This window comes from Peromyscus californicus, unplaced genomic scaffold (genome assembly GCF_007827085.1).
Source record: "Peromyscus californicus insignis strain IS unplaced genomic scaffold, ASM782708v3 Scaffold_18__1_contigs__length_77618521, whole genome shotgun sequence".
Classification (NCBI taxonomy): Eukaryota; Metazoa; Chordata; class Mammalia; order Rodentia; family Cricetidae; genus Peromyscus; species Peromyscus californicus.
In genome coordinates, this window is record NW_026294480.1 from 27,593,033 (window position 1) to 27,616,850 (window position 23,818).

Consider the following 23,818-nt stretch of genomic DNA (forward strand, 5'->3'; position numbering starts at 1 on the left):
TGCATTTTGGACCGGCCTCACCAGAATGAATTGACTTGCATTTTTGTGCTTCTAATTCAACACACATTCATTCGTTCATAAGGTGTTTGTTCAACTATAGTGTGGACGCTGAAGAGAGCGCGCGGCTGAGGCTGAAAGTGAAACCTTGGCCTTGTCTAGGATTGGATATGTGACTTTCGAGTCTTAACATTTTTGTATTAATAATAATGCTTTATAGGCAATATCAAGGTATTTTGATTAAGGATATAGTTAGAAGAGATTAAGCTCTGACTGAGAATTACATTGCTTTTTTTTTTTTAAAAAGAAAAGATAATAAATAAACCTGCTTGTTGCATCTGATCATTCAAATGATATGACAACGAAGATAGAATTTTCTGTATTGTTTGTTCCTCATTGATGAAAGCCCTTCGTGTGACGACTGGAGATGAGTGATGGAGAAAATGATTCACTGACTTATTTTGAATTGAGCAGGGGAAATGCCCATGCTAAATAAGGCCAGTGGTAGAATCGTGTGGAAATAATGGGACTGGCAAATTGCCTTGCAGGGAATTACTGGTCTTGCCCACAGCTGTCTGCGCAGTCAGGCTGACAAAAATCTCTCTATTCTAAGGACTTGTTTCCAAGGTTCTGTTTGATGATTCTCGGTCTCTGCGGAGCCTAACAATGCATCATTTAGAGTCTGCCCCATGGCTGGGGCTGGCATGTGCCTATGGAAGATGCTGAGGGTTGGCAGGGGTCAGGGAGGCAGCCTGTAAAGACTTCAGAGGCCAAGGGAGTTGGAGCCTTTAAATTCTCAGTATTTGTTCATTACGTGGTGGAACCTAATCATTATGTTGCCTTCACGCAAATCCCAGTGAAGCTCACTGTTGTAGTGTTGAAGACCAAAGAGAACTCTGCTGAGGTTAAAGGTGAGCCCGTGCAGGCACCTACCTCATTTGTACCTTTGCCCGATACGATCGTTCACATTCAATGATGGTGGTGGTCGGGGCCGGGTGTATGTCAGCAAAATGAAAATTCTACTGTGAAAAGAATCCTCTGTTCCAAAGTTAGCGAGCAGCCTGACATGGAGATTTTCAAATTTGCTGGAAACAGGACTCCTTTACTCTCTTCTTGTGCCAGGATCTGAAGTGGTTGGTCACGGGGAGGATCTTGGAGAGAACTCTGCAATGATTCCGATGGGTCCACTCAGCATCATGAGCGACACTAGAGACTGCTTAGGGAGGTTGCTCAGATGTCTGACCCAGGCTTGGAGGCACTCCGTGTCCCCCCATTGCCCAGCCTAGAGCCTGTGCTTAAGGCCAGGTGGAATCCTTTCCCATTTGTAAATGCTTCTCTGCTCTTTGTTGTTGCCATCAAGGATTTCTAGCAAGTGTACAGCATTTAACAGGTAATTGTAAAGAGTCTCTTCCCACATCATTCTCCACTTGTACCTTGTATCCGTTGTGAGCCTCCTTTCCATTACCTCCATGCTCAGATGTCTTCAAAATTCAGTGTTGTAGACTAGACCAGTCTGCTGTAGAAAAATTGAACAGGATGGGGGAAGTATTCACTGGATCCTGATCCCCAATTTATTTTCTTTGTTTCAGAAGCAGAGGTGAAACTCTTAGGGAAACCCCAGCTAGGAGGCCAAGTTAAAGCAGCTTCTACGGGGTTAGAGAGATATTGTGAGGGCCATCTTCCTGGAATAGTTGTAGTTGGCCTAGAGAGGCCTTTGGAGAATGCTTTTGTTCTGCCACATTGAGAGAACCATGTGTTTGTCTAGCACTTGGTAAGAAGCCATCTTTGCTGCTGAGAGATTATTGTCTGAGGAAACAAGTATTTTGGTTCCTTCTGCTTGACACTTGTGGGTGTGGATTTTAAGTCTAATGTTCTTTTTAACTCTGAAGAAGAAACTCTCAAAGCTTATCTAGGTACACATTAGTGTTGTGCTGTTACTCAGGATTCCATGCAGTAACTCCCACATTCCAGGAGGCAAGGATTAGCTAGAGGACCTTGCTCTCCTAATTCTGTGGTAAATCAGAAGAGTTGGATCACGTGGTGTGATCTGTCAGGTGCTAATGTATTCTTGTGATTCAAACACTAAGTATGTGTTTATATAGCCAGTGTCTGCTTTTATGAATTAGTATTCCTATTGGCCGTGCATGACCAATTAATTGCTCACGTAGAATTGGGGTATAGGAGACCTCCTCCCACATCTGCTCCCGGCTCCCTTGCCCTGTGGTGCGAAAATTCAGACATAGGAGCTACTCAGAAGTAGTCATCTTAACCATTTGTCCAGTGTCTAGATTCTTTCCACTGAGAGTGTAAAGTGTAGGTAGGGTATCCCGGAGTCCAGAGGATCTGGGGGGCGGGGAGAGAATGGTTCCTGGGCCACATTGAGAGTAGGGTGAGCTTAAACCTACTTTGAATCAGGGATGAGGTATAATAGAGAAATAGCTAGGTAAATCTCTTGGGTATAGTCACCTTTTACCAGTTCAGGACATTGCTTGTTGACATTTTTTTACTTTTGAAATTCCGTTGAAATCACTGTAAGGGTTTCTAACTCAGAATTTTCTTCACTTCAAATCTTAGAGAGGAAATCAAGTTTTTTGATTTAGTGTTTTTTTGTTTTTTGTTTTTTGTTTTTTTTTTTTCTCGAGATAGGGTTTCTCTGTGTAGCTTTGCGCCTTTCCAGGAACTCGCTTTGTAGACCAGGCTGGCCTTGAACTCACAGAGATCTGCCTGCCTCTGCCTCCCAAGTGCTGGGATTAAAGGCGTGCGCCACCACTGCCCAGCTTGTTTTTGTTTTTAATAACAGCTTTGTTGAGATACCCTGTAACAGTCAGTCATTCCCTGATGCATAGTCAAATCATTTTTAATGTGTTCACAGGTTATACTCCATCATGACAATAAATATTAAAAGCATTTTATCACCCCAAAGGAAACCTTGACCCACTCTACATATTTTAAATGAGCAAGTCAAACTTTTTGTTTATGGTCAAGCTGTCTAGACTAATCTCCAAGTATTTTGATTGAGGCTCTAAGTTTACTAGATAAGGGTCTGATTGAGAGCTACAGTACTATTTTTAAAGGGAAAATGAGTTGATACACTCCTGTGTTGCACCTGGTCTTTCATATGTGCGGACAAGGATGTATTCTGTGCCGTCCCATCCCTCCTATTTAACATGATACCCATCATGTGATGATTAGTAACTATGATAGTGATAGGTTTCAGTGCCACAGTTTGAATTGAGCAGGTAGCAATTTCAGCACAGTGGGCACGTGTTCTTATCGGCTCGCAATGAGAAAATGAGTTCAGGTTGTTTTTCTATAGGCCTGTCATCTTCCTGCACATGTTCAGTGTGTCATCTTTCTGTGACTAGGCTGCTGTGCAGCCCTTTGACTCCTGTAAGACACATCTAGTAAGATGTGCAACACTAAGCCGGGCAGTGGTGGCTCACACCTTTAATCCCAGCACTCAGGAGACAGGCAGGCAGATCTCTGGGAGTTCGAGGCCAGCACCTGGTCTACAAAGCGAGTTCTAGGACAGCCAAGATGGTTACACACAGAGAAATCCTGTCTCAAAAAACAATAACAAAAACAACACAAAATTAAAAAAAAAAAAAAAGATATGCATAGCTAGTCTGAAATAGCCAACTTAAGTGGTTTTTCCAAGGACTGCCATTAGTGTCTCCTGGCTGCAATGGGTTGTCACTTCACAGAAGACAAACTGTGGTTCATCCTGTGCGTTGGAAGTAAAATTCCAGTTGACAGAAGGAAGGCAAGTCTGTGATTTACTCTCACATCATCTAGAAAAGAAGATGCTGGGGCAGAGTAACCTTGGTATCAGCTGTGGGCCAGGTGACCTCCCGCTCGCCATGGCTTTGGGTGTTAGCTCCTTTTACAAATGCCAGTATTAATGCCTCCAATTACGCCCAGTCAGAGGCCTTGTTTCTAGGGTTACTAATCTGTTTCCAGCACTTGCCCCTTAGCCCTGGTCTCTCATCGTGGAGTCATGCCCACGGACCACCCAGCTATCACACAGTCAAATCCTGGGCTCCAGGAAAAGGTTCACTTAGTAGTTCATACCTTCCCTTGAGAACTTCTGGAATTTGTTACTTTATTTATTTAATTCTCTCCAAATAACAGCCCACATACTTCTCACTGCCCAGCTTTAAGGGGGGGGGGGGGGAAGGAAAGCCAAAGGTAAACACACATACACAAACCCAGCATCCTTATAACCCCTATGACCTCAAATGAAAAAATCTTACCCACTGTTGCCTGAGACCTTTTGTTCTGTGAATGAAGGAATGCTGGGTGGTTCTGCCTTGGTGGGCCACACAATTTGTGGGTTTTCCCAGCTGTGGCTTCTCCTTTCTCCCTTTCCATTGCATTGATTTCATCTCCTTCCTTGGTTACTTTGAGACAGTGGGAGGAATTGAATTTGAAGGGTGGTTTCCATTGTTTAGAAATAGTTGGTCCAGAAGCCCTAGGCCTGTGACAGTTTGGTAGTACTTGATTATAATTATTTTTATTTTGCACTCATTTCATCAAAAAAGTGGTTTGTTTTCACATGGACAAAAACAGCTCAGTTTTGGTTTATCAGTGAGGTCCACTTTGACAAGTGTGTTCCTTGTTTGCTGTATGCCTCTCCTAGGTACTCTGTGGTTAAGTCCTCAGCAATTAACAGTGTGTAATTACGATCGATGCACTTTCCAAGGCAACATACCTTCCGTCCCTTCTGCAGAGGCTGGGAAGATTGAAAGGACATTGAAAGGCCTCACTCAATGGCATGAGACCCCAAAATAAATGCCATCTAAATGCTTTATGACGACCTTGTTTCCATGCCCTTCATCCAAGGGCTCTGCTTGATGGCATCAACAATGATGGAAGCGAACACATCAGAGGGTAGCGTGTAGGGTGACTTGTGGAGGCAGCCATAAGACCATCGGGAGAGGGATGAGTAGAGTCATTCACTTCCTGTGTCTACCTCACACATCATGTTTATTTCAGATAAGACTGTGGCGTAACACAAGGTGGGTTTGAAAGACTTTAAAAATAATAGCCAGGAGTGATAAACATTTTCCCACTATTCCGTAACTCTTAGCTACAGTGCTGCTAGTTAGAAGCTTACCCATGACTACTTCAGTGAAGTAGAGTTTTGCCATGTATTGAGTACTTAACTGTGGTGGGAACTTTCACATGGATTATTTTGTCTTTCTGACCTAGGTGCACTTTGCTTTTTTGTTTTTTAAGACTAAGTTAATGAAAATGATAAATTCTGCACTCTATTTTAACACAGGCTTTGGATTTTGGGTTTTGATTGTGAAATTATATAGGGCAGTGAAGAAAGCATGCTTCATGATGGCAGACAAGCATCTCAACATCTCTCAGTGTATGTGTGTATGTGTGTGTGTGTGTGTGTGATACACGATTTTTTGTTTTACTCCGAAACCCTTACATCCAGTTTCTAGGGGACAGAGATGTTGTTTCCTAAGTGTGGTAATTGCTGAAGACTTGTGTGTGACACACGATTTTTTGTTTTACTCCGAAACCCTTACATCCAGTTTCTAGGGGACAGAGATGTTGTCTCTTAAGTGTGGTAATTGCTGAAGACTTCCAGCACCAACTAAGAGTTGCTGGATCTCAAAAAGGAAAAAGGACCGGGAGAGTCTTAACATTGTTTGGAGTGGGTCCCCTGAGGAATGGGGTATTTATGAGGGAGATTTTGTTGTTCCTGGCATTTTCTACCAACTACGCTGTGTGTTTAAGAGAAGCAGGGGAGAGAGGCAAACCCTGGAAAAGTAAGTAAGGAATGAACAGCATGTGGAATAGGATCTGTTTTGTCTGTCGTCGTCTATTATTCCTGCCTTCAAAAGGAGGTAAATTGTATAGTTGCAAAATGGAGGATCTATAAAGAGACTACTTCAAGTAGTCATGTATTAGTTTGGTTTTTATTACTATAATAAAATACCCATGCCTGGGTAGCACTATCAAGAAGGAAGGATTATTAGTTTACAGTTGTGGAGGTTCAAAGCTGTGTTTTCATCAGAGAAGACCTTGTAGCAGAGGACAGTGTTGGGAGGTCCTGTAAAAGCCAAGGGTCATATTGCTGGAAAGGCAGAGACTTAAGAGTCATTTTACTCTTCACCCCAAGAGACCAGTACTCTCTTCAGAGAGCACTCTCCCAAAGACCTAAAGACCTCCCACCAGGCCTCAGCTCTCAATGATTCCATCACCTCCCATATCACCAAGCTTCCAACCCTGCAGTTCCCCGGGCAAGCCACACCCCAACCACAGCAGCACAGATAGTTAAGGCGTGCCTTACACATTCTGCTTTTAATTGCTTCGTAACTTATGTATGGAATCCAAAAGTCTAAATCACTGACGAGAGTGGTCATTGCCAGGGGTTGATGATGAGAAGACAGGGGATTGAGTAAATGCTGATCAAAAGAGGAATGGACTCCAGAGCTCTGTTGTATAGCCTGGTGACTCCTGTAAATTCTAGTGTGTGTACTTGAAATCGCTAGGGCTTAACGATTCTCATTATAATGCAGTGGGAAATGTGTGAAGTAATGTGCCGATTAATTGGCTCATTTGCTATTCTACAACGTATACATATTTCTAAATATCACATTTTCTGTGGTGAGTATATGTAATTCTTCTGTGTCAGGTAAAATAAATGAGGAAGACTAAAGGGTTTTTTTTCTTCTAATTTATACCTGTCAGAAGGGCCATCGGAGCGAGGGTGCGTATCGTGAGTGGGAGAGCTTATGTTCTTCACTGCTTCCCAGCTGCTCACTGACAGTGATCAGCCCAACCTTGCCTCCTCCTCATGCCCAGTGTTGTAATCCAACCAGGGGAGAAAATCTGGAGTGTTTATTTGGCAATCTACATTCATTCATTATTTTTTTTTTTCCCTCTGCTTAGGTGTTGACAAATCTCCTAGGACTTTGGAAGGCTGAATGGACTAAACATGAAGAGCCTGAAAGCGAAGTTTAGAAAGAGTGATGTAAGTACACGGTGACTCATGCTCTGGCTGCTCCACCATGCTCCACAGGCCTTCAGAAACAGCCCTGCTCCTGCCCTGATAAGGCTCTGGGTTAATGAACTACAGATTCCTGAAGCACCAGGCGCCAGCTCAACGTGACGTCTGTGAATGAGCGCGCTTTAGGTTTGCTATTTGTGTGTAGAGCTTTCAGAACAACCCGTGATAAATTCTTCAGGTCTGTGTCATGTAGAGAAAGGAACGGTCAAATTGAGGAATCAGTAAAAACTGCCAAGATTCTGACTTAGAATGTCATTTTAATAATTTTAATTTACATTTATTATTAATTAATTTTAGGTTTTCTTTTCCTTTTTTTTTTTTTTGAGAAAGAATCTTACTTTGTATAAATGGCTGGTCTTGAACTCATGGCAGCCCTCCTGCGTTGTAAGTGTTCACTTGCCACACTTGGCCAGAAAAGGGGTGATTCAGGAATTACATTATCAACATTGTTCCTCTTGGTCTTTAAGAAACTTGAACTCAGTATTTATTGTTCACTGTTGCTTCATCCCCCCCCCCCCCAATTCCTAGGGTTCTCTCTCACTTGATGTCCATCATAGAAGACTCAGGATTGGAAGAACTGGGTATAGTGTCAGAATTCTCCCATCAGAGAAAATGGCAAGGTTTGGCATAGTGATATTTTCACACATTCTTACCCCCTAACCTGTAACAAGCTGCATTCCTAAGGCTTCAAGCAAAACTTGCTTGAAAGAAATTTATGGAAGAGCATTAGCTGGAAGCCCATATAAGTCACTTTCAAAATACACTTGCTCTATTAGTTACTGTTTAAGACTCCATAATGAAAGGTGAGCCTTTGTGCTTTGCCATGAATTTCATTTGGGCAGTTTGGCACCATTCCATGTGTGCAGTAAATGGGGCCCCATCTTTATGGCTACTGTGCTGCATTCGTACATACCTACTTGTCTCTCAGACTGCATTGTGACATGTTGCTGTGTACTTACTGCTCTGATAAGAGGCCAGACAAGATGCTTTGCGGAGGACTACAAAGTACTGTCTCATTAAAAACAACAACAAGAAATCTTAGGGAAAAGGTCACTTCACTCTTACGGTAAATTAACTACCACTCAGAGAATGTGAAGTGGCTTGGGCAAGATCAGGTAGCTCCACCATTTGCCCCAAAGAGCTCCAATGATGACACTTCCTCAGGTGCCCCTCCCCCAAGAAAACTCTACCCTGCTCACCCACTGGCCAGTGGTTCTAAGCCTGCATGCCCCCTTTGTTAAAGAGGAAAGGCGAGTGACACACAGTCTTGCCAAGTTCCAGAGACACCAGTCTATAAATTACCAAATTAGGGAATTTGGGGTGGAAATGTGGCTCAGTGGTAGAGCATTTGCCCAGCATTCATAAGGCCCTGTGTTCAGTTTCCAGGGCTGCCAAGGGGGGAGAAGTTGTTCCAGGAGAATGTGGACTGCTTCCATCAGTCCACATTGAGATTATTGTAGCAGGCAGGATCTCATCGTGTAGGGGGTGTGATCTCTGACCTGGGCCAGGAGGCTCCTATAGCACTGGTTGAACAATTTTAAACTGGTGGCCATAGAGAGGGTGTTGCTGGAATCTCAGTTTTAAATAAAAATGGAAACATTTCCATGAATTAAAAAAAAAAAAAAAGATCACAATAATAGCACTAGTAAAAGTCTTCGGAGATTTGGCAGCAAAAAGGTCTCGATTTTGGCAGTGAATGCTAAGAAGGAATGTCCGAGGAGCAGCCCAGCAGGAGCAGAGCAAAAGAAATTTCATGACTAGAGCCAGCCCAATCTACAGGGCTTCCAGACTTATCCCAAATTGTTTCCTCAAGCGCCATCACTAGATAGGCACATGGAGGGAATAAAGACAGAAAAAGAAAGCCCTTTCCAGACAAACCCCAGTCTGTTAACCAGCCATATGGCGGTCCTGATGTTAACAGACTTTTATCCCAGGTACTCCATACTGCACTAGGCACTTGATGGGAATTCTTGCCACTAACCTCATGTGGTAGGTTTTTATAATTAAGCAGTTTTTCAGATTAAGGAACTGAAGCCTAGAGAGATGCAACACTTTCTATCGATTCCTGTAGCTCTAAGTTGTGGAACTAGTTTTTGCAGCCCGGTGTTGGAAGTCCAGGTTTCCTGAATGTAGGAGCTTGTGATGGAGATTTGGGTTTATGAAATGGTAGTGATCCAGGGAGCAGCTTTGGACTTGGATTGAGGTTCATGACCTTGGACAGCTGTCTTACTTCTTCTGATTGTAGGTCTTCATCCAAAGTTAAATGTGCTGTTGGGGGTCAGGCACACATCTCAGGGATTGATGCTTAGAAGACAAATAGTTGGTCATTACTTCTTCATCTTACTAAGGAACTTACAGATGATAAAAATGAAAGATCTTATAATTTACAGGCTAGAGAGCCTCGGAGGGAGGAACCAGAGCGAGGAGTGAGTAGACCTGGGAGGCTTGTTTTTTAAGGGCATGCCTTTCATTTTGAGATGTCTGTATGCATTACCGGTTACATAGTCCCAAGAAAAACGGGTTTACAAGTGATGGTGTTCCCTTAAGTGAGCCAAACTGTAATCTTGACTGAAGCGCGTGGTGTCTCTCGAGTGTCCCGAGCCATCGGACAGCCCACGTTTCTGTGTGTCTTTGTGCAAGAAAGAAAGGGAAGAAAGGGTTCTTTGTGTTTCTGAGGGTAGGCAGCCGAGGATGGCAGATCAGGTTCATGACGGCATAAAGGGAAGACAGGTGACCCGCTGGCGTGATCACATTTCAGCCAGGCTGGGAGGGCTGCAGCCAGGTCACTTTGTGGCCACTGAAAGACGACAGTGGCAGCAAGGAGTTCCCCGCGGGTGGCCTTCGGGTCACTCTGCTACGCCAGGACCATCGTGGAGGTGGAGATTCAGTAGGGGTGTGGAGATTCAGTAGGGGTGTGCTTTCTGGAAGACTCCGCAGCTTGACTTCCTGACTGAGGCAGGCTTATATGTATATCATGGGGGATTCGGTGTGATGCTGTGGGCTGTGGTTAGATCCCTAAGTATACTTGGGACCCCACAGTTAATCTACAGGAGCTAAAGAGCTGCTTTCTATAGGGGATGCTTGTCTTAGTGAGGGTTTCTGTGAGGAAACCTATTGCTGTGAGGAGACACCATGACTGCGGCAACTCTTATAAAGAAAACATTTCATTGAGGTGGCTTGCTTACAGTTGCAGAAGTTCAGTCCATCGTCCTCATGGCGGGGAGCATGGCAGCGTGCAGGCAGAAGTGGTGCTGGAGGAGCAGCGGAGAGTCCTACATCTTGCAGGCAACAGAAAGTCCACTGAGTGACTGAGACACGGGGCGGTATCCTGAGCACAGGAATCCTCAAAGCCCGCCCCCACAGTGACACACTCCCTCCCACAAGGCCATACTCACTCCAACAAAGCCACACCTCCTAATAGTGCCACTCTCTATGAGATTATGGGGACCAGATACATTCAGACTACCACCATGCCATTTTTTAGTTTACATTAATAACTTGATTTGGGGCATCCTTACAGTTGAGCTAGACACCAGAGAGAAAGAGGACACAGAAGGAATGCAAAGTGTGAGTGGGGGGAAGTTGTCTGAAAGTAAGGATGTGGTGATGCAGACCTGACCAACACACGGGAAGTGAAGGCAGGAAGATTGGGAGTTCAAGGCTAGCCTTGGCTGTGCAGTGAATCTGTCTCCCCACTCCCCCCACCCCACCCCAAGAAGCTGATAAACCTAAGTAGTAGGGGAGAGGTAAACATGTGCCTCAAATACTCTAGACAAAACACAAATAGAACATGGATACTGAATGGACCTTTAAGGTGAGCCTAACTCTGCCCCCAAACCAAAGCCAGATGTGGGGACTCATAGACTGAGAAGCCTGGTGATAGATGCTCTGAGTTCTGACAGTGGGAGGATTTGGGGAGCTTTGTGAAGGTGGAGCTTCAACCCAGGGGATTGATATGTGTGGGAAGGATGAAGTTGGAGGAGTCGGGGAGCAAAGACTCACTCAGTACGTTGAATCTCAAAATTTGTCCTTGGCAGTGTATTTAGTAAGACCTGATGAACTCAGGAGAGTGCCTCGGTTTGGGGTGTGGCTATGAGAATTTTAGCATGAACACCCTGAAGTACGCATTCAGTTTTCCAGATGCAGAGGCTGACGTTCATGCCTATGAGATAAGCCGAGTCCAAACCGTCATTATTTATATCCTTCCTGGCTATATACGTCTACATCTTTTATCGTCTAGTTTCATGTGGCCCCTTTACCTCTTTAAATATTTGCAGCAACTAGCATGTAGTTCCATGTGGAAAAAACAGCTGTCATCATGAGCAATGAGGCCAGAAAGGCTGGGGTTTCCCTTTGCAAGTAAAACACTCTGGCTTTGGGAATTTCCTTGCAAACGACAATTTTTAGTACCAGAGTGAAATGGGTAGAAGTTTGAGGGATGGATGGGAAATGGGACTGAAAGATCTTTGTCACAAACCTTGAGAAGTGCCATTCCAGTGTGATTGAGGGAGCCAGAGTTTATTTTGTGGGTGTGTGTTTGCTTTGATGAAAGATTTATTCTCAGTTATGCGTTCCATTATAATAAGGAAATGGCAGACGTAGCGTGGAGAAAATCAGAGCAGCCACTTTAAAATGACTGCATTCAGAAAAGACTAAATTGATGGTATACCTGGATGTAGCAACTCCTGTCAGCTGCAGTCTTAAGCCAAGGAAATACCCACACCCCCTGAATCTTGAGGAACCAGACACATCCTGCTCAGTCAGGATCTGAATTTGTTGCCTGTTGAGATTATAGTTCTCATGAAGGTCGAAAACCAACATTGCTGCCAGGGTATTTTTTTTTCAAAGAGTTTTTAGTCATTTATAGTAAGAATGCCTGAGTCACCGTGTGCACTTGCGCGAAACACACACACACACACACACACACACACACACACACACACACACGGACTATTTAAAATCGTGGTCTCTCTGTAGACATACTAGCCTTGGCCAGTCTCAAGCTACCCTCTTTTTGCAGAGACATGACTTAAAAATGTATGAGAGATGACTGGCCCCATTGGGTGGAGACAGGAGACTCCCCTAAAGACTTGGAGAGAATGTCAGTAGGTTGTTGTCGGGCTGCATACTTTCCAGGTCCTGTCAGACCTTGTGAAGCAGAGAGTCTTCTTGCTGCTTGATCTCACCTTGTGTTAATTGGCCAGGTGCCATAACAAGGTGCTACAAGCTGGGTGGCCTGAACAACAGGAATTTATCGTCTCTTGGGTCTGGAGGCTGGAACTGTGGTAGGGCTGGTGTGGAGAAGGCTGTGTGGGAGAGCCTGTTGTGTGCCTCTCCGGGACTCTTGGTATTTACCAGGAACCTTTGGCATGTGGGCGTATTGTCCCAATTCTAGACCTCATCTTTGACATTCTCGCTGTGTGTGTGTATGTGTCCACATTCCTGGTTGTGATAAGGACACCAGTTACATTGGAGTAGAGCCCGTTCTGTTGACCTCATTTTAAACTAGATTAATATAGGCTTTTTTTTCTTTTTTTAAATGTAGAAACTCTACTTCTTAATCTGAGTAAGATAACATTCTGGTGTGGAGGCTTTAGGACTTTGACATAAATATTCTGAACATGACACAATTCAACCTGTAATACATTTCTATTTTAGAATAGTTTTTAAGGTTCTCTGGTTTTTGTTGTTTTTTTTTTTTTTTTTTCTGAGACAGGGTTTCTGGGTGTAGCCCTGGCTGGCCTCAAACTTAGAGATCCACCTGGCTCTGTTTCCCGAGTGCTTCCTGAGTGCTGGGATTAAAGGCGTTGGACAGTACTGCCAGGCACTTCCCACCTCTTTCCACTGAGTACACACAGTTAGAGACCTTACCCTTCATCTTGGTGATGAGACACTTTCAGTGTCTCAGAAGGAGGTCAGAGCATGACAGTATTGAAGTGAGTATTCTAACCCAATGCATAGAAATCAGAGTAAACATTTCTCTCTCTCTCCTTTTAAAGATGTGTGTGTGTGTGTGTGTGTGTGTGTGTGTGTGTGTGTGTGTGTGTGTGTGTGTGTGACATGTATGTGGTGTCAGAGGCCAGAAGAGGGAGTTAAATCCCCTAGGGCTGAAGTTACAGGTAGTTATAAACCACCCAGTGTAGGTGCTGGGAATTGAACTTGGGTCCTCCAGAACATCAGGAAGCGCTCTTAACCACCTAGCCATCACTCCAGCCCCCACATTTTTAAATTTTTATCAGTTCTCTTTCTTTCTCTCCCCCTGCCCCCATGTGTGTATTGTTTGTCTGTCTGTGCACGTGTGTACAGGTGCCTGTTAGTACACACGTGGAGGCCAGAGGTCAATGACATTGCGTGTTCATACTTTAGTTATTTATTCATTTGTTTGTTTGAGACAGGGTTCCTCACTGAACCCAGAGCTTGCCAGTTTGATGAGGCTGATTGACCAGCAATCTCCCAGGATCCTCTTGTGCTCCCCACATTCTCCGGTGCTGGGGTTATACACATGCACCGCTGTGCCTTGCTTCTGTACAATGCTACAGACCCAGACTCAGTTCCTCATAGTTACGCAGCAAGCACTTTTCCCACCAGGGCTTCTCCCCAGCCATAGCGTGAACACTTACTAATTGTTCATGTACCAACGATAACAGTGAGGAGCATTCTCATACATTGCATGCTCACCCCCAGGTACCAGGGACTGTGCCAAGTCCCTTTGCATACTGCTTGTCATTTTCTGTTCAGACTCTCAGGTAAAGGCCATCCAATGATAGCATTTTCCAGAGGAACTAAGGAAGGCTGAAAGTCACTTGTGTGATGTGAGTTTCATATTGGGCTTTTACTTACAGGGTAGTTTGTACTACTTACACACGGCATCAGCATTTGTAAATTTCAAATCTTCAAAGTATACGAAATAAAATCTTACCTGTTGCCCTAAGCTGAAATAAGCCTCAACCGTGGGCTGGGGTAACACACTTTTCTAACACATGCACGCCCGGGGTTCAAATCCCAGCCATACCCCCTTACTCAAAAGAAAAAAAAAATGTATAGTGATTTTGTACAATGGTTTTCTAGAATCCAAGCTTGTCCACAGCAGTCAAGCTCACCACCGTCAGTGTCCTTCCTTCCCCTGTGGTAGGGAAAGAACTGGGAAAATCCTGGGTGGTTTGCTTGCCTAGAGCCACCTACATCTCAGATCAGCTTTGAAAGGGAGGCCAGACATTGCTTCCGCTTTCCCTGGAGTCAGAGATGTGTCTCTGTGTGAGGCTCCGGGGCTGGCTAAGTGAGCCCCAGCTTCAACCATTACCCCCAACTGATTCTTCCTTCAACCTGATACTTTCCAGCTGGAGACCAAAGTGAAGTGCAGACCCTGACCCCCTCAAACTTGGGAAAATCTGATCGTCTTCAGAGCAAATGAGTCATCTGCACCATTGTCTCTTATCTCTCTGTTAGGCATTAATTACACGATCATTTTCAAGAGGGCCATCGTTGACCTCCGTGTTTTCTTGCTTGACAGATTCATTGTGCGATTTCTCTTTGGTGATGGAACAGGAATTACTTCTGAATCGTACTGTGGAGGTTCTGATTCTCTGCACAAAGATGTTTGCTGTATAAAGTTGGATAGATTCATTTATATGGCCATGGGGTAGCATTAGCCAAATGTCCAATGATGTCGTTAAGAACGTTGGCCCGGGCTTTGTTTCTGCTTGTGTTCCTACCACCGTTGAAAGGAGGAAGGGCCTTGGGTCTGACTCATAGGATATGTGAGTTCCCACCATTGCTGAGAATGCTTTCCCTGTTTTGGGAAACGCTGCCCGAAAGTGTTATTTTGCTTTTTCATTTTCCTTGGAGCCCATTGAGCCCATTGAGCCCGTGTCTCCAGCTCTTCCCCGGCGTTCCCAGTGGGCTGCTCTGCTGGGAGGTGTAGAGACCGAAAGCAAGAAAAAGGCCGAGTAGCCGCATCACTCTCCTTGGATACGTTTACTTTGAAATGTGTTTCCCAATGCTCATTTTTTTTTTTTTTTTGGGGGGGGGACACAACATTTATACTCAGCCTTTGTTTTTGGAGGTTTTTTTTTTTTTTGACTCGAGTTAAATGCCAACTCATGAAGCTATCCATTCTTTGAAATCATTCTTTTATAACCAGGGAGGGGCAAGATTCTGGAACCCACTGGATGTATCAACTAATGATGGGATAATGTGTTAAAATGCCAAACTGCAGTGGCTCTGTTTTCCCCTGAAGTGAAAGTTCCAAGCATCAAAAAGGTGTCTAGCACAGTTCCCTGCATAGCTTGCACTGGGCCCCAGCTGTGCTGCCCTGCTGTTCCCTCTAGGGCTGTGCCCTGCGCCTGGCAGTAGCCACGGCCACATGTGGCTCTTGCGCATTTGAAATGGTGCTGATTTAAGTTGAGATGAACCAAAAGCATAAAACATAGTAGCAGATTTCAAAGACACTGAACCTTGCCCCACCCTCATATATTAAATATTTTTTTAAGACATCTTGTGGCATTTTAAAATAATTGCTCAGCAGAGTGCTGATGGTCTAGACGGTGGGGTTTTATAAACCAGTGAAGTTCATTTCACCTGCTTCTGTCTAGGTATTTTAATGCGGCTTTCACAAGTTTATTTTATTTTGTGTGTGTGTGTGTGTGTGTGTGTGTGTGTGTGTGTGTGTGTGTGTTGTGCGCGCGCGCGCGCTCACGCGCGCGCATACTTAGGGGAGACATTGAGAGGTGAGAGCACACACAGTTACACCCGTGCCATGGTATGTATATGGAGGAGTGACAGCCAGTTCTGCCTGCCACCTTGTTGCCGGCTCTCGATTGTTTGTACCACTGGGCTGTGTACTCTAGGCTAGCTGGCTAGCATTTAGGCCATTCTCCTGTCTCCACCTTCAGTTTTGCCATAGGAGTGCTGGGATAACAGCTACATACCACTGCCCTTGGCTTTTTATGTTAGTTTCTGGGATGGAACTTGGGTCTTCAGGCTTTGCACAGCTAGTGCTTTTTCCACCAAGCCGTCTCCCTGGCCCCAGAAACTTTTTTAAATGGTGTAAGTCTTCTGTTGTAAGACTTCCGTTGTAATTATGTTGGATGGTACTGTTCTGGGCTTGCTGACTCTCTTGCACAGTCAACATTTAAGTTTTCAAGAAAGCGAAGTATAACATTTTCCTGTTTTTAAAAAAAATGTACCCTAGGTGGCACAATTCATTGTCTTCTTGTAAAACTCTAGGGGAGGCAGGTGATTATTATATTCTCTGTCATCCACAAGACTAGCTGAACCTCAAGAGGCAAAGGAGAATGGATATTAGAGACAATTAACATCTCCATAGGCAGTTTCCACACTCATCGGAACTTGAATATTAAAGGTGTTCCAGAGTGTTCTCAATATTTAGTGACTTCTTGAAGTGTTGAGTACTTTTGCAACTCAGTTGCAAACCAAATAGCTTTTGGTTGTTACTTGCTAATAGTGTTGTGTTGGTGAAAACCTATTGTAGCTGGCTGTTTCGCGTGAAGGTAAATAAATGCCTTTCCCAAGCTAAGAATGGAGACGCCTCGTGGATGCTATCAGCTAGAGACGTTGGGTAATCAGTCAAGTTTTTCCTTCAAAGCTAGTAATGTAGTCCTTTAATTGATCTGAAAAGATAAGGGTTTGCTTAAGTGTCATTTACAGCTATAATTTTGAGGTTTCTTACACAGATTAGAAATAACCATAATCTGATCTCACACCTCCATTGAAAAGATGGGGAGTTATGTTGTCTTCCAATTACATATTATAAACTTTACATTATCATGAGTCCATGCATTCTGTCAATGTGTGTCTTAGTCAATGTTCTATTGTTGTGAAGAGACACCATGACCACATCAACTCTTAAAGAGGAAAACTTTTAATTGGGGCTGGCTTACAGGTTCAGAGGTTTAGTCCATTATTATTATGGTGGGAAGCATGGTGGCTCACAGATAGACATGGTGGTGGAGAGGTAGCAATTCTATATCCAGAAAGAGAGAATGACCCTGGGCCTGGCTTGAGCTTCTGAAACTTCAAAGCCCACCCCCAGTGACGCCCTTCTTCCAACAAGGCCACACCTCCTAATGCCACTCCCTAAGCATTCCAATATATGAGCCTATGGGGGCCATTCTTATTCAGACCACCACAATGTGTAATTTATGAAATTGTGAAATCTGAGTGTTCTTAATTAGGTCAACGAGTTCCATCTGAACCTAGGTTACAGCTTTAGTCTCAAGTTGTGACCCAGCATTCTGAGCAGAGCTCTAGGTTTGTTCCAAAATAACAGTAAGGATAATCTTTGCTTCCTAGACTTCTGCCTTTGGCATACTCTGAGATTTAATTAGCCGTTTTGGTAGCCACATTGCCTTCTTCATTCATACTGGATTTATTAGTAATTCTTTCCTCCCAGGTGATTCTTGCTGTTTCTTTTCATATATTTATGCAATCAGATAGTTGAATTCAAAAATCAAGACATTATATTTATCCCACTTAAATTTTACTGTAGTAGTTAAGTTTGTTAAATTTGGTTTTACGTTAGATTAATTGATTTGGTTAGCTTTGGCATCATTTTAAATTCTAGTTCTTATTATAACATTGGCATTGAGTCATCCACAGTCTTCACAGACATACTCAACTAATTCAAGTTACAAAAATTGTTGAGCAGCTGAAAGGCTCAATCTTAGTGTGTGTGCGTGTGTGTGTGCGTGTGCGTGTGCGTGTGCGTGTGTGTGTGTGTGTGTGTGTGTGTGTGTGTGAGAGAGAGAGAGAGAGAGAGAGAGAGAGAGAGAGAGAGAGAGAGAGTCTGAGAGACTGAGAGACTGTGTGTGTATATTAAATCTAGGTCTACGTCCTGCAAGCTAGGTAAGATCTTTGCTATTGAGACATATCTCCAGCCCCTGACATCTTTTCTACAGCCCTTAATTTTTGCTTTTTGGGGTCTGGTTATTCATCTTGCTCCCTTGTTTTCTATCCATGTCGCTTTCACCCTTTGGTATCTGTGATATCAGTAATTTACATAATTGCTCTGATCTTTAACTTTCTCAAGCAACATGAAGATTAAGATGAAACCTGGCACATAGTAAATTAAAAGTAAATCATAAATCCTGGTGCCTAACACGATTCATCAGTAAGGGATGAATGAACTGAAGGTATTTACTGTCTAGCTGAGGTCAGATGACTGACCTTTTGCCATTCAAAATGAACTCTAGAGTGTGCACACCCAGCAATATAGGAGTTTAGGGAAAGCGTCGTGGGAGAGCTGAACCCGTGGCTGTACCAACTCGATTGGGCAGGTTGCGATTAATAGAGGAATCCAGTAATGATGAGGTCCGGATGTCAAAAGTAGAAATAGAGTGAAGAGATCTAACTAAAGAGCGAGGCTTGTGTGGGCAGCTAATAGGAAAGAGAGATGGGCGGCTCTGAGCAGCGTTGAAAGCCCTGGGTGGGGTGAGTTGAAGAATGAGGTTTTGACATGATTATATTCTGGCAGTAGAATGATTGGGGGTTTTGAGAAGCTGTAACCAGAGAAAGGGGCCAGGCCTAGGGCCAAGGCTAGGGTGGTGGCTGCTGCTGGAAAGGATGGGATTTGAGTGGGTGTGGAGTGAAGAGCAGGGAGGGAGCCAGATTCCGGTTGATACTGCAAAGGAAGGTCTCTTCATGTGACCACACCCTGCCAGCCCAGGCTAAGTGCCCCTCATCACCTGAGAAATCTGCTGTGGGATTCTTTTGGCCCTGCCTGTCACTAGGCAGTTTGGCGGGGCACCCATTGGGAAACAGCAGCTGAAGGTGACACTCTTCTACCTTAATAAGGAATAATTTCACAGTACGGTGCGCCTTCCTGCCAAGGGGAAATCAAGCAGTTTCGCTTACAATTTGTTGATTCCTCTGTATTCCAGAAGAGCTGTTCTTGTGCATTTTCCAGCCGAGGAGACATAGAGAATTGGTGTTGCTTTGATGGAGCTGGTGCCACCAACTCTTCAGAGTGGCTTAAACCTGGGGGAGATTTACCGTATCCCATTATCTCTGTGTAGGGGACTGAGCTGACATTCCTTCTGAGGGCTGCGGGGGAGAATCTATACTTGCCTCCGGTTTCTGGCAGTTGGTCCCTCCCAGCTCTGTTACTTACCTTCATTCCCAAATGTGCACTTTGTGCACATGTCTGTGCCCACATTTCTTCTTTCATAGGAAGTACACTTTGCTGATTAAGGCTCACCTTGTTGATACTGAATTCCTTCTGTGCTGACCCTATTCCTCAGGGAGAGGACTTCAACAAGTGAATTCAACTCCTAACATTTATCCCACTCACCAAAGTCAAGTGGCAGTTAGGACTTGTCCCTGGGGTCTTGGCTCCAGGGTGCCCCGAGTAAGCAGAGCTGTGGCTGTGCACACCCATGGACGTTGTCAGGAGGTACCGAGTACCGAGATTCCAGCCAACTGAGGCAAGGCCTGGAATTGAATTTCAAATTCCTCATTCCTATTGCCAGTGGCAACTGAAAGTTGATAATCCAGGGTAAACTTTGACCAAAACATGCTTCAGTGAGGCCTGCCGGGCCAGTCCAGGATTATCAGTCTATAAAGTTTGGTTGCCAAAGATAAGAGTGGGCGGAGAATATGGAAATCAAAGTGGTTAGACCTGTTTGGGGAGAGGTGGAGCAAAAGAGGAGTATAGTCGGACCTGAGACTTTAGGAGTGTGGGGTAGCTGTCTGTAAAATAACAAGGGGTATGATTTCCCCCTCCGAAGGTGCGGGGCATAGTTTCTCTTGGATGGTGGTTCCTAGTTTGGGGATCTTGGGGGAATAGCTGTATGCTTGGAGCTGGATTGTATTTGGAGTCCTGGATGTGGTATTTAGTAAGACCCACCCTCATGGGAGTCACAGGAGGTCTGTTACTGTGGATTCCTGCTTTAAGTATATTTAGAAAGCTAACCAGGCTGTTCAGGATGGCAGACAGGTGGGTCAAAGTGGGGAAGTGGTAGGCAGCAGTCTTGGGTTTGTGGGATTATCATCCCAGCCAAACTCCTAGCAGCAGTCACTGTAGTGGATGAATTAATGACCAAAGTACAGAACGAATTACTGACAGGTCACGAACACCATGTTCTGTGGGTGCTCAAGTGTCTTGTTAAAAAGAAAACCCACGTAGTATTCTCATGTAACCTGTTGAATCCACTTTCATGTGTTACATTGTCCCTGGGTTTCTTAAAATACCCAATACGGTGCAAATGCTATGCAAGCAGTTGTTCTGAATTATTTAGAAAATAAAACAAGAGTACACACCTAAACCCATCTGTATATTTTTGGTATAGATACTTTTTCTAAATGTGTTCAGTTGAGTCTGTGGATGTAGAACTCAAGAATACGAAAGGCTGACGGTTTTACCTCTTATTGTATTATTATTCGTTCAAGTGATTGAAGAATCACAATACATTGGTTATCAACTTAGACCTCACGTGTACTAATTAAGTAGCCAGTTTTCTGGAGGCAGAGAATCAACTAAATTTGGAAACCTGGCATATTGTCTGGCATTTCTGTCTTATTGGTCATATAAGAACCTACCTGTCATTAATTCAGAACCCTGCTTCATTGCTAGAAACACATTTAACAGTGCTCAGGTTCAGATTTAGATTGGACAGTTGTCTAATTGTCTTCAACCTCATTTAAAAATTGAAGAAAACTTTATTATTTTATGTGTACAAATGTTTTGTATGCATGTACATCTGTGCGCCATGTGCATGCCTGGTAACCTGAGAAGGTCAGAAGAGGACTTTGGATCCCTGGTACTAGAGTTTCAGAGGGTTGTGAGCTACCATGTGGGTACTGGGAATCAAACCTGGGTTTTCTGCCAGAGCAACAAGTGCTCTTAACCACTGAGCCAACCGTCCGTCCAGCCCCTTCAATCCCATTTTAAGAATGTTGTAATAGTATTATTCACTCTTCTACTTGTGAGTTAGCCATAGTGTGTCAGAAGATTCTGGACCATTTGCTCCTAGTGGGGGAAGAAAGTCTCCAGGGTGGTCAAGAAAGCCCCGAAGACAGATGCAGGCTCCGGTTACTGGGCCATGTGTGTTTCCTGAAAACTCTGCCTCCTTGAGGCTTCCATCTTCCACAGATTGTGTTTCCAAATAGCCCTGTTGACTTGGCCACGCTCCTGATTCTTGACCCTTTAATGAAAGCCCCATTAACCAAATCCTGGAAAAAAGGGAGAATTTGTTCTTGTATATTTATTGTGCTGAAGGATTAAGAGTGACCCAGATATGGGAGGAGTAGGCAGATTGTTACAGCCCTGAGAATACTGTTCTAGTCATTCAAAGCAAACTTACAAAATGCAGCCGTCAGGAAAGTACAAATTAAGTGGAGAAAATCTCAATGACAAGGTTGCATATTATGTAATGACAACGTGCATGAATTAAATATGTGTGGTACACGCTACTTTTTGTTGGTGGAGAAATCTGTGGAAATAAGGATGGTCACAACTATTTCTACTGGAGAGTCACCATGGTGATACTTTTAAATACATAAAAAAATAGAAGGTACTAGAGTATTTGAAGTAAAAAATAGGCCAAGTGTATTTTGGCTCTGCCCATTAGTCATTTAAAATGTTGCAGAAATCTACAAAGCTATTCCATGTGTTATTGAGAATAAAAGCAGGTTCTAAATGTGTTTGTGATGGTTGGAAAAATAATATCTTTTTCTTTCTAGAAAACATACATATACTTGAGAGGCCTTCAAGGGCAGATCTAAGATTTGTGAAGACTCTGGTTACTTTAACATATGTATGTTTAAAGCCTCCCCCCACCAAAAAAAAACAAAAACAAAAACAAAACAACAAAAAAAAAAACGTTATAGGCCTTGGCTATAAGGCCTGAGGCTTAAGACTTGATAGTTTCATGGGAAATCAGCCCAGGAGAGTCAGCTTTCATTTCTCCACACTGAAGCAGTTACTTTCTGAGGGCCCAGAGGCAAGCTCTAGTAAGTTGCACTAATGTCATGGTGGGTATTTTCTTGTCTTAGTCAGGTGCGTCTGTCTCCAAGGATGATGCTTGGACCATCAGCACACCTGGGGAGCTTGTTGGCAATGCAAATTCTTGGTAAATTTGGGAGGAATCCTATTTAGTGCTCTGTCTTTCTGTGCCAACCCCTAGGTGGTTTAGAAGCAGCTGAAGTTTGGGATTTTTACCTGGCTCAGTAGTTGCTAATCTTTATATTTCTGTACTTACCAAGAAAGCTTTTCAAATGACTGCTTACTAAGGCCCACCCACCAGAGATCCTACATCTGCTGAGACTGATCAGTCACCCAGACTGGAGTGATTATGAGTCTTTTGGGGAGAAGAGGGACATATGGTCAAGTGTGGTGATGAACACACCCACTGGTGATCTTTCTTGGAACTCTTTTTCCAAGATAAATAACTTCCTGTTTGAATTGTTGGCCATTGTTTTGCGGACAGACTCAGAAGTATAACCCAAGAGTTAGTTCAGTTGGTCACTTAAGCTCAAGCTCTGTACCCTCACGATCTCGGATCCTCTGGTTCTTTATAGGAAAACGGGTCTTGAGAAAGAAAGTGCCTGTGGTAGGCTGGGTAGTTGGCTCAGTGGGTAACATGCTTTGTGTGCAAGCATGAGAACCTGAGTCTGGATTCCCATCATCCACATAAAAGCTGGATGTGGTAACTCACATCTGTAACTGTGACACTGGAAGGGGTCGAGAGGAGCCGAGCTGGAGAACTTACCAGCCAGTCTAGCTGAATTGTTGAGCTCCAGGTGCAGTGAGAGTTCTTGTCTTAGGAAGAGAGGTGGACCATCCCTAGGGCGATATGAATTAAAACTACTTTGAGATATCACTTCACCCAGTCAAAATGGCAGTTGCCAAGACATCTGACAACAAATGCTGGCGGGGATGTGGGGAAAGAAGAATTCTTATTTGTTATTGGTAGAGGTGCAAACTAGTGCAGTGTAGACATCCGTATGGAGGCTTCTCAAGTGACTTCAAATCATGTCACCCAGCTCTACCACTCCTGGGAGTACCTCAGAGGACTCCCTGTTGTACCAGGGAGATACTTGCACATCTGTGCATATTGTTGCTCTAGTCACAATGTTAGGAAAATGGAACCAGCCTAGATGTCCATCAACAGATGAGTGAATAATGAAAATGTTATACATGTACACATTGAAATTTCTGGTAAAGTAAACTGGGGATTTTGTAGGAAAGTAGGTGGATCTGGAAAGTGTAATGTTAAATGAAGTAAACCAAATTCAGAAAGACAAGGTCAACATGTTCTGTATGGTATGTGGATCCCACCCTACAGTGTGTGTGTGTGTGTGTGTGTGTGTGTGTATCTGCCCACACTTGTGCATAAATGTGAGTAAAACTTTAAGAATTAAAAAGGAGGCCAGCGAAGGGTAAAAGCTAGATGATGGGGAAGGACAAGGGTGGACAAAGGCCATGTGGGATATGAAAAAGGAAGAGATTAGGGGAAGGTTACAAGTGGAGATGGAGGCTGGCCTTGGGGACACCAGGGAAGGAGAACTGCAATCCTATAATAATACTTCATATGCTAATTAGAAAGTTAAAAAGGTGGAGAGCGATTAAGGTTGACCTCTGCCTGCCTCCTCCCAAACAGGCAAGTGCACTTGAACATAGGGATGCATATAGAACGCTCGCAGGACCCACCTCTTAGGGAAACTAAGGATTATCAAAGACAGAAATGCAAAAGATATTATTCTTTCTTTTTCCCATTTCCAAATACTTTTAAATTCAAAGGTCTAGAAATTTTGTTTTGGTTTGTTTGGGGGTAG

The 23,818-nt window shown here is 43.9% G+C and overlaps 1 protein-coding gene across 5 annotated transcripts in view; it reads left to right on the forward strand.

Annotated features, from left to right (window-relative positions):
• Rai14 (retinoic acid induced 14) overlaps positions 1–23,818 on the forward strand; it is a 143,241-nt gene that overhangs the window by 17,254 nt on the left and 102,169 nt on the right. For all 5 annotated transcript variants that reach the window (XM_052743124.1, XM_052743127.1, XM_052743128.1 and 2 more), the window contains exon 2: positions 6,910–6,991. In XM_052743124.1, coding sequence (XP_052599084.1) covers positions 6,956–6,991 — 36 coding nt within the window. In that variant the 5' untranslated portion in view covers positions 6,910–6,955. The remainder of the gene's footprint in view (positions 1–6,909; positions 6,992–23,818) is intronic.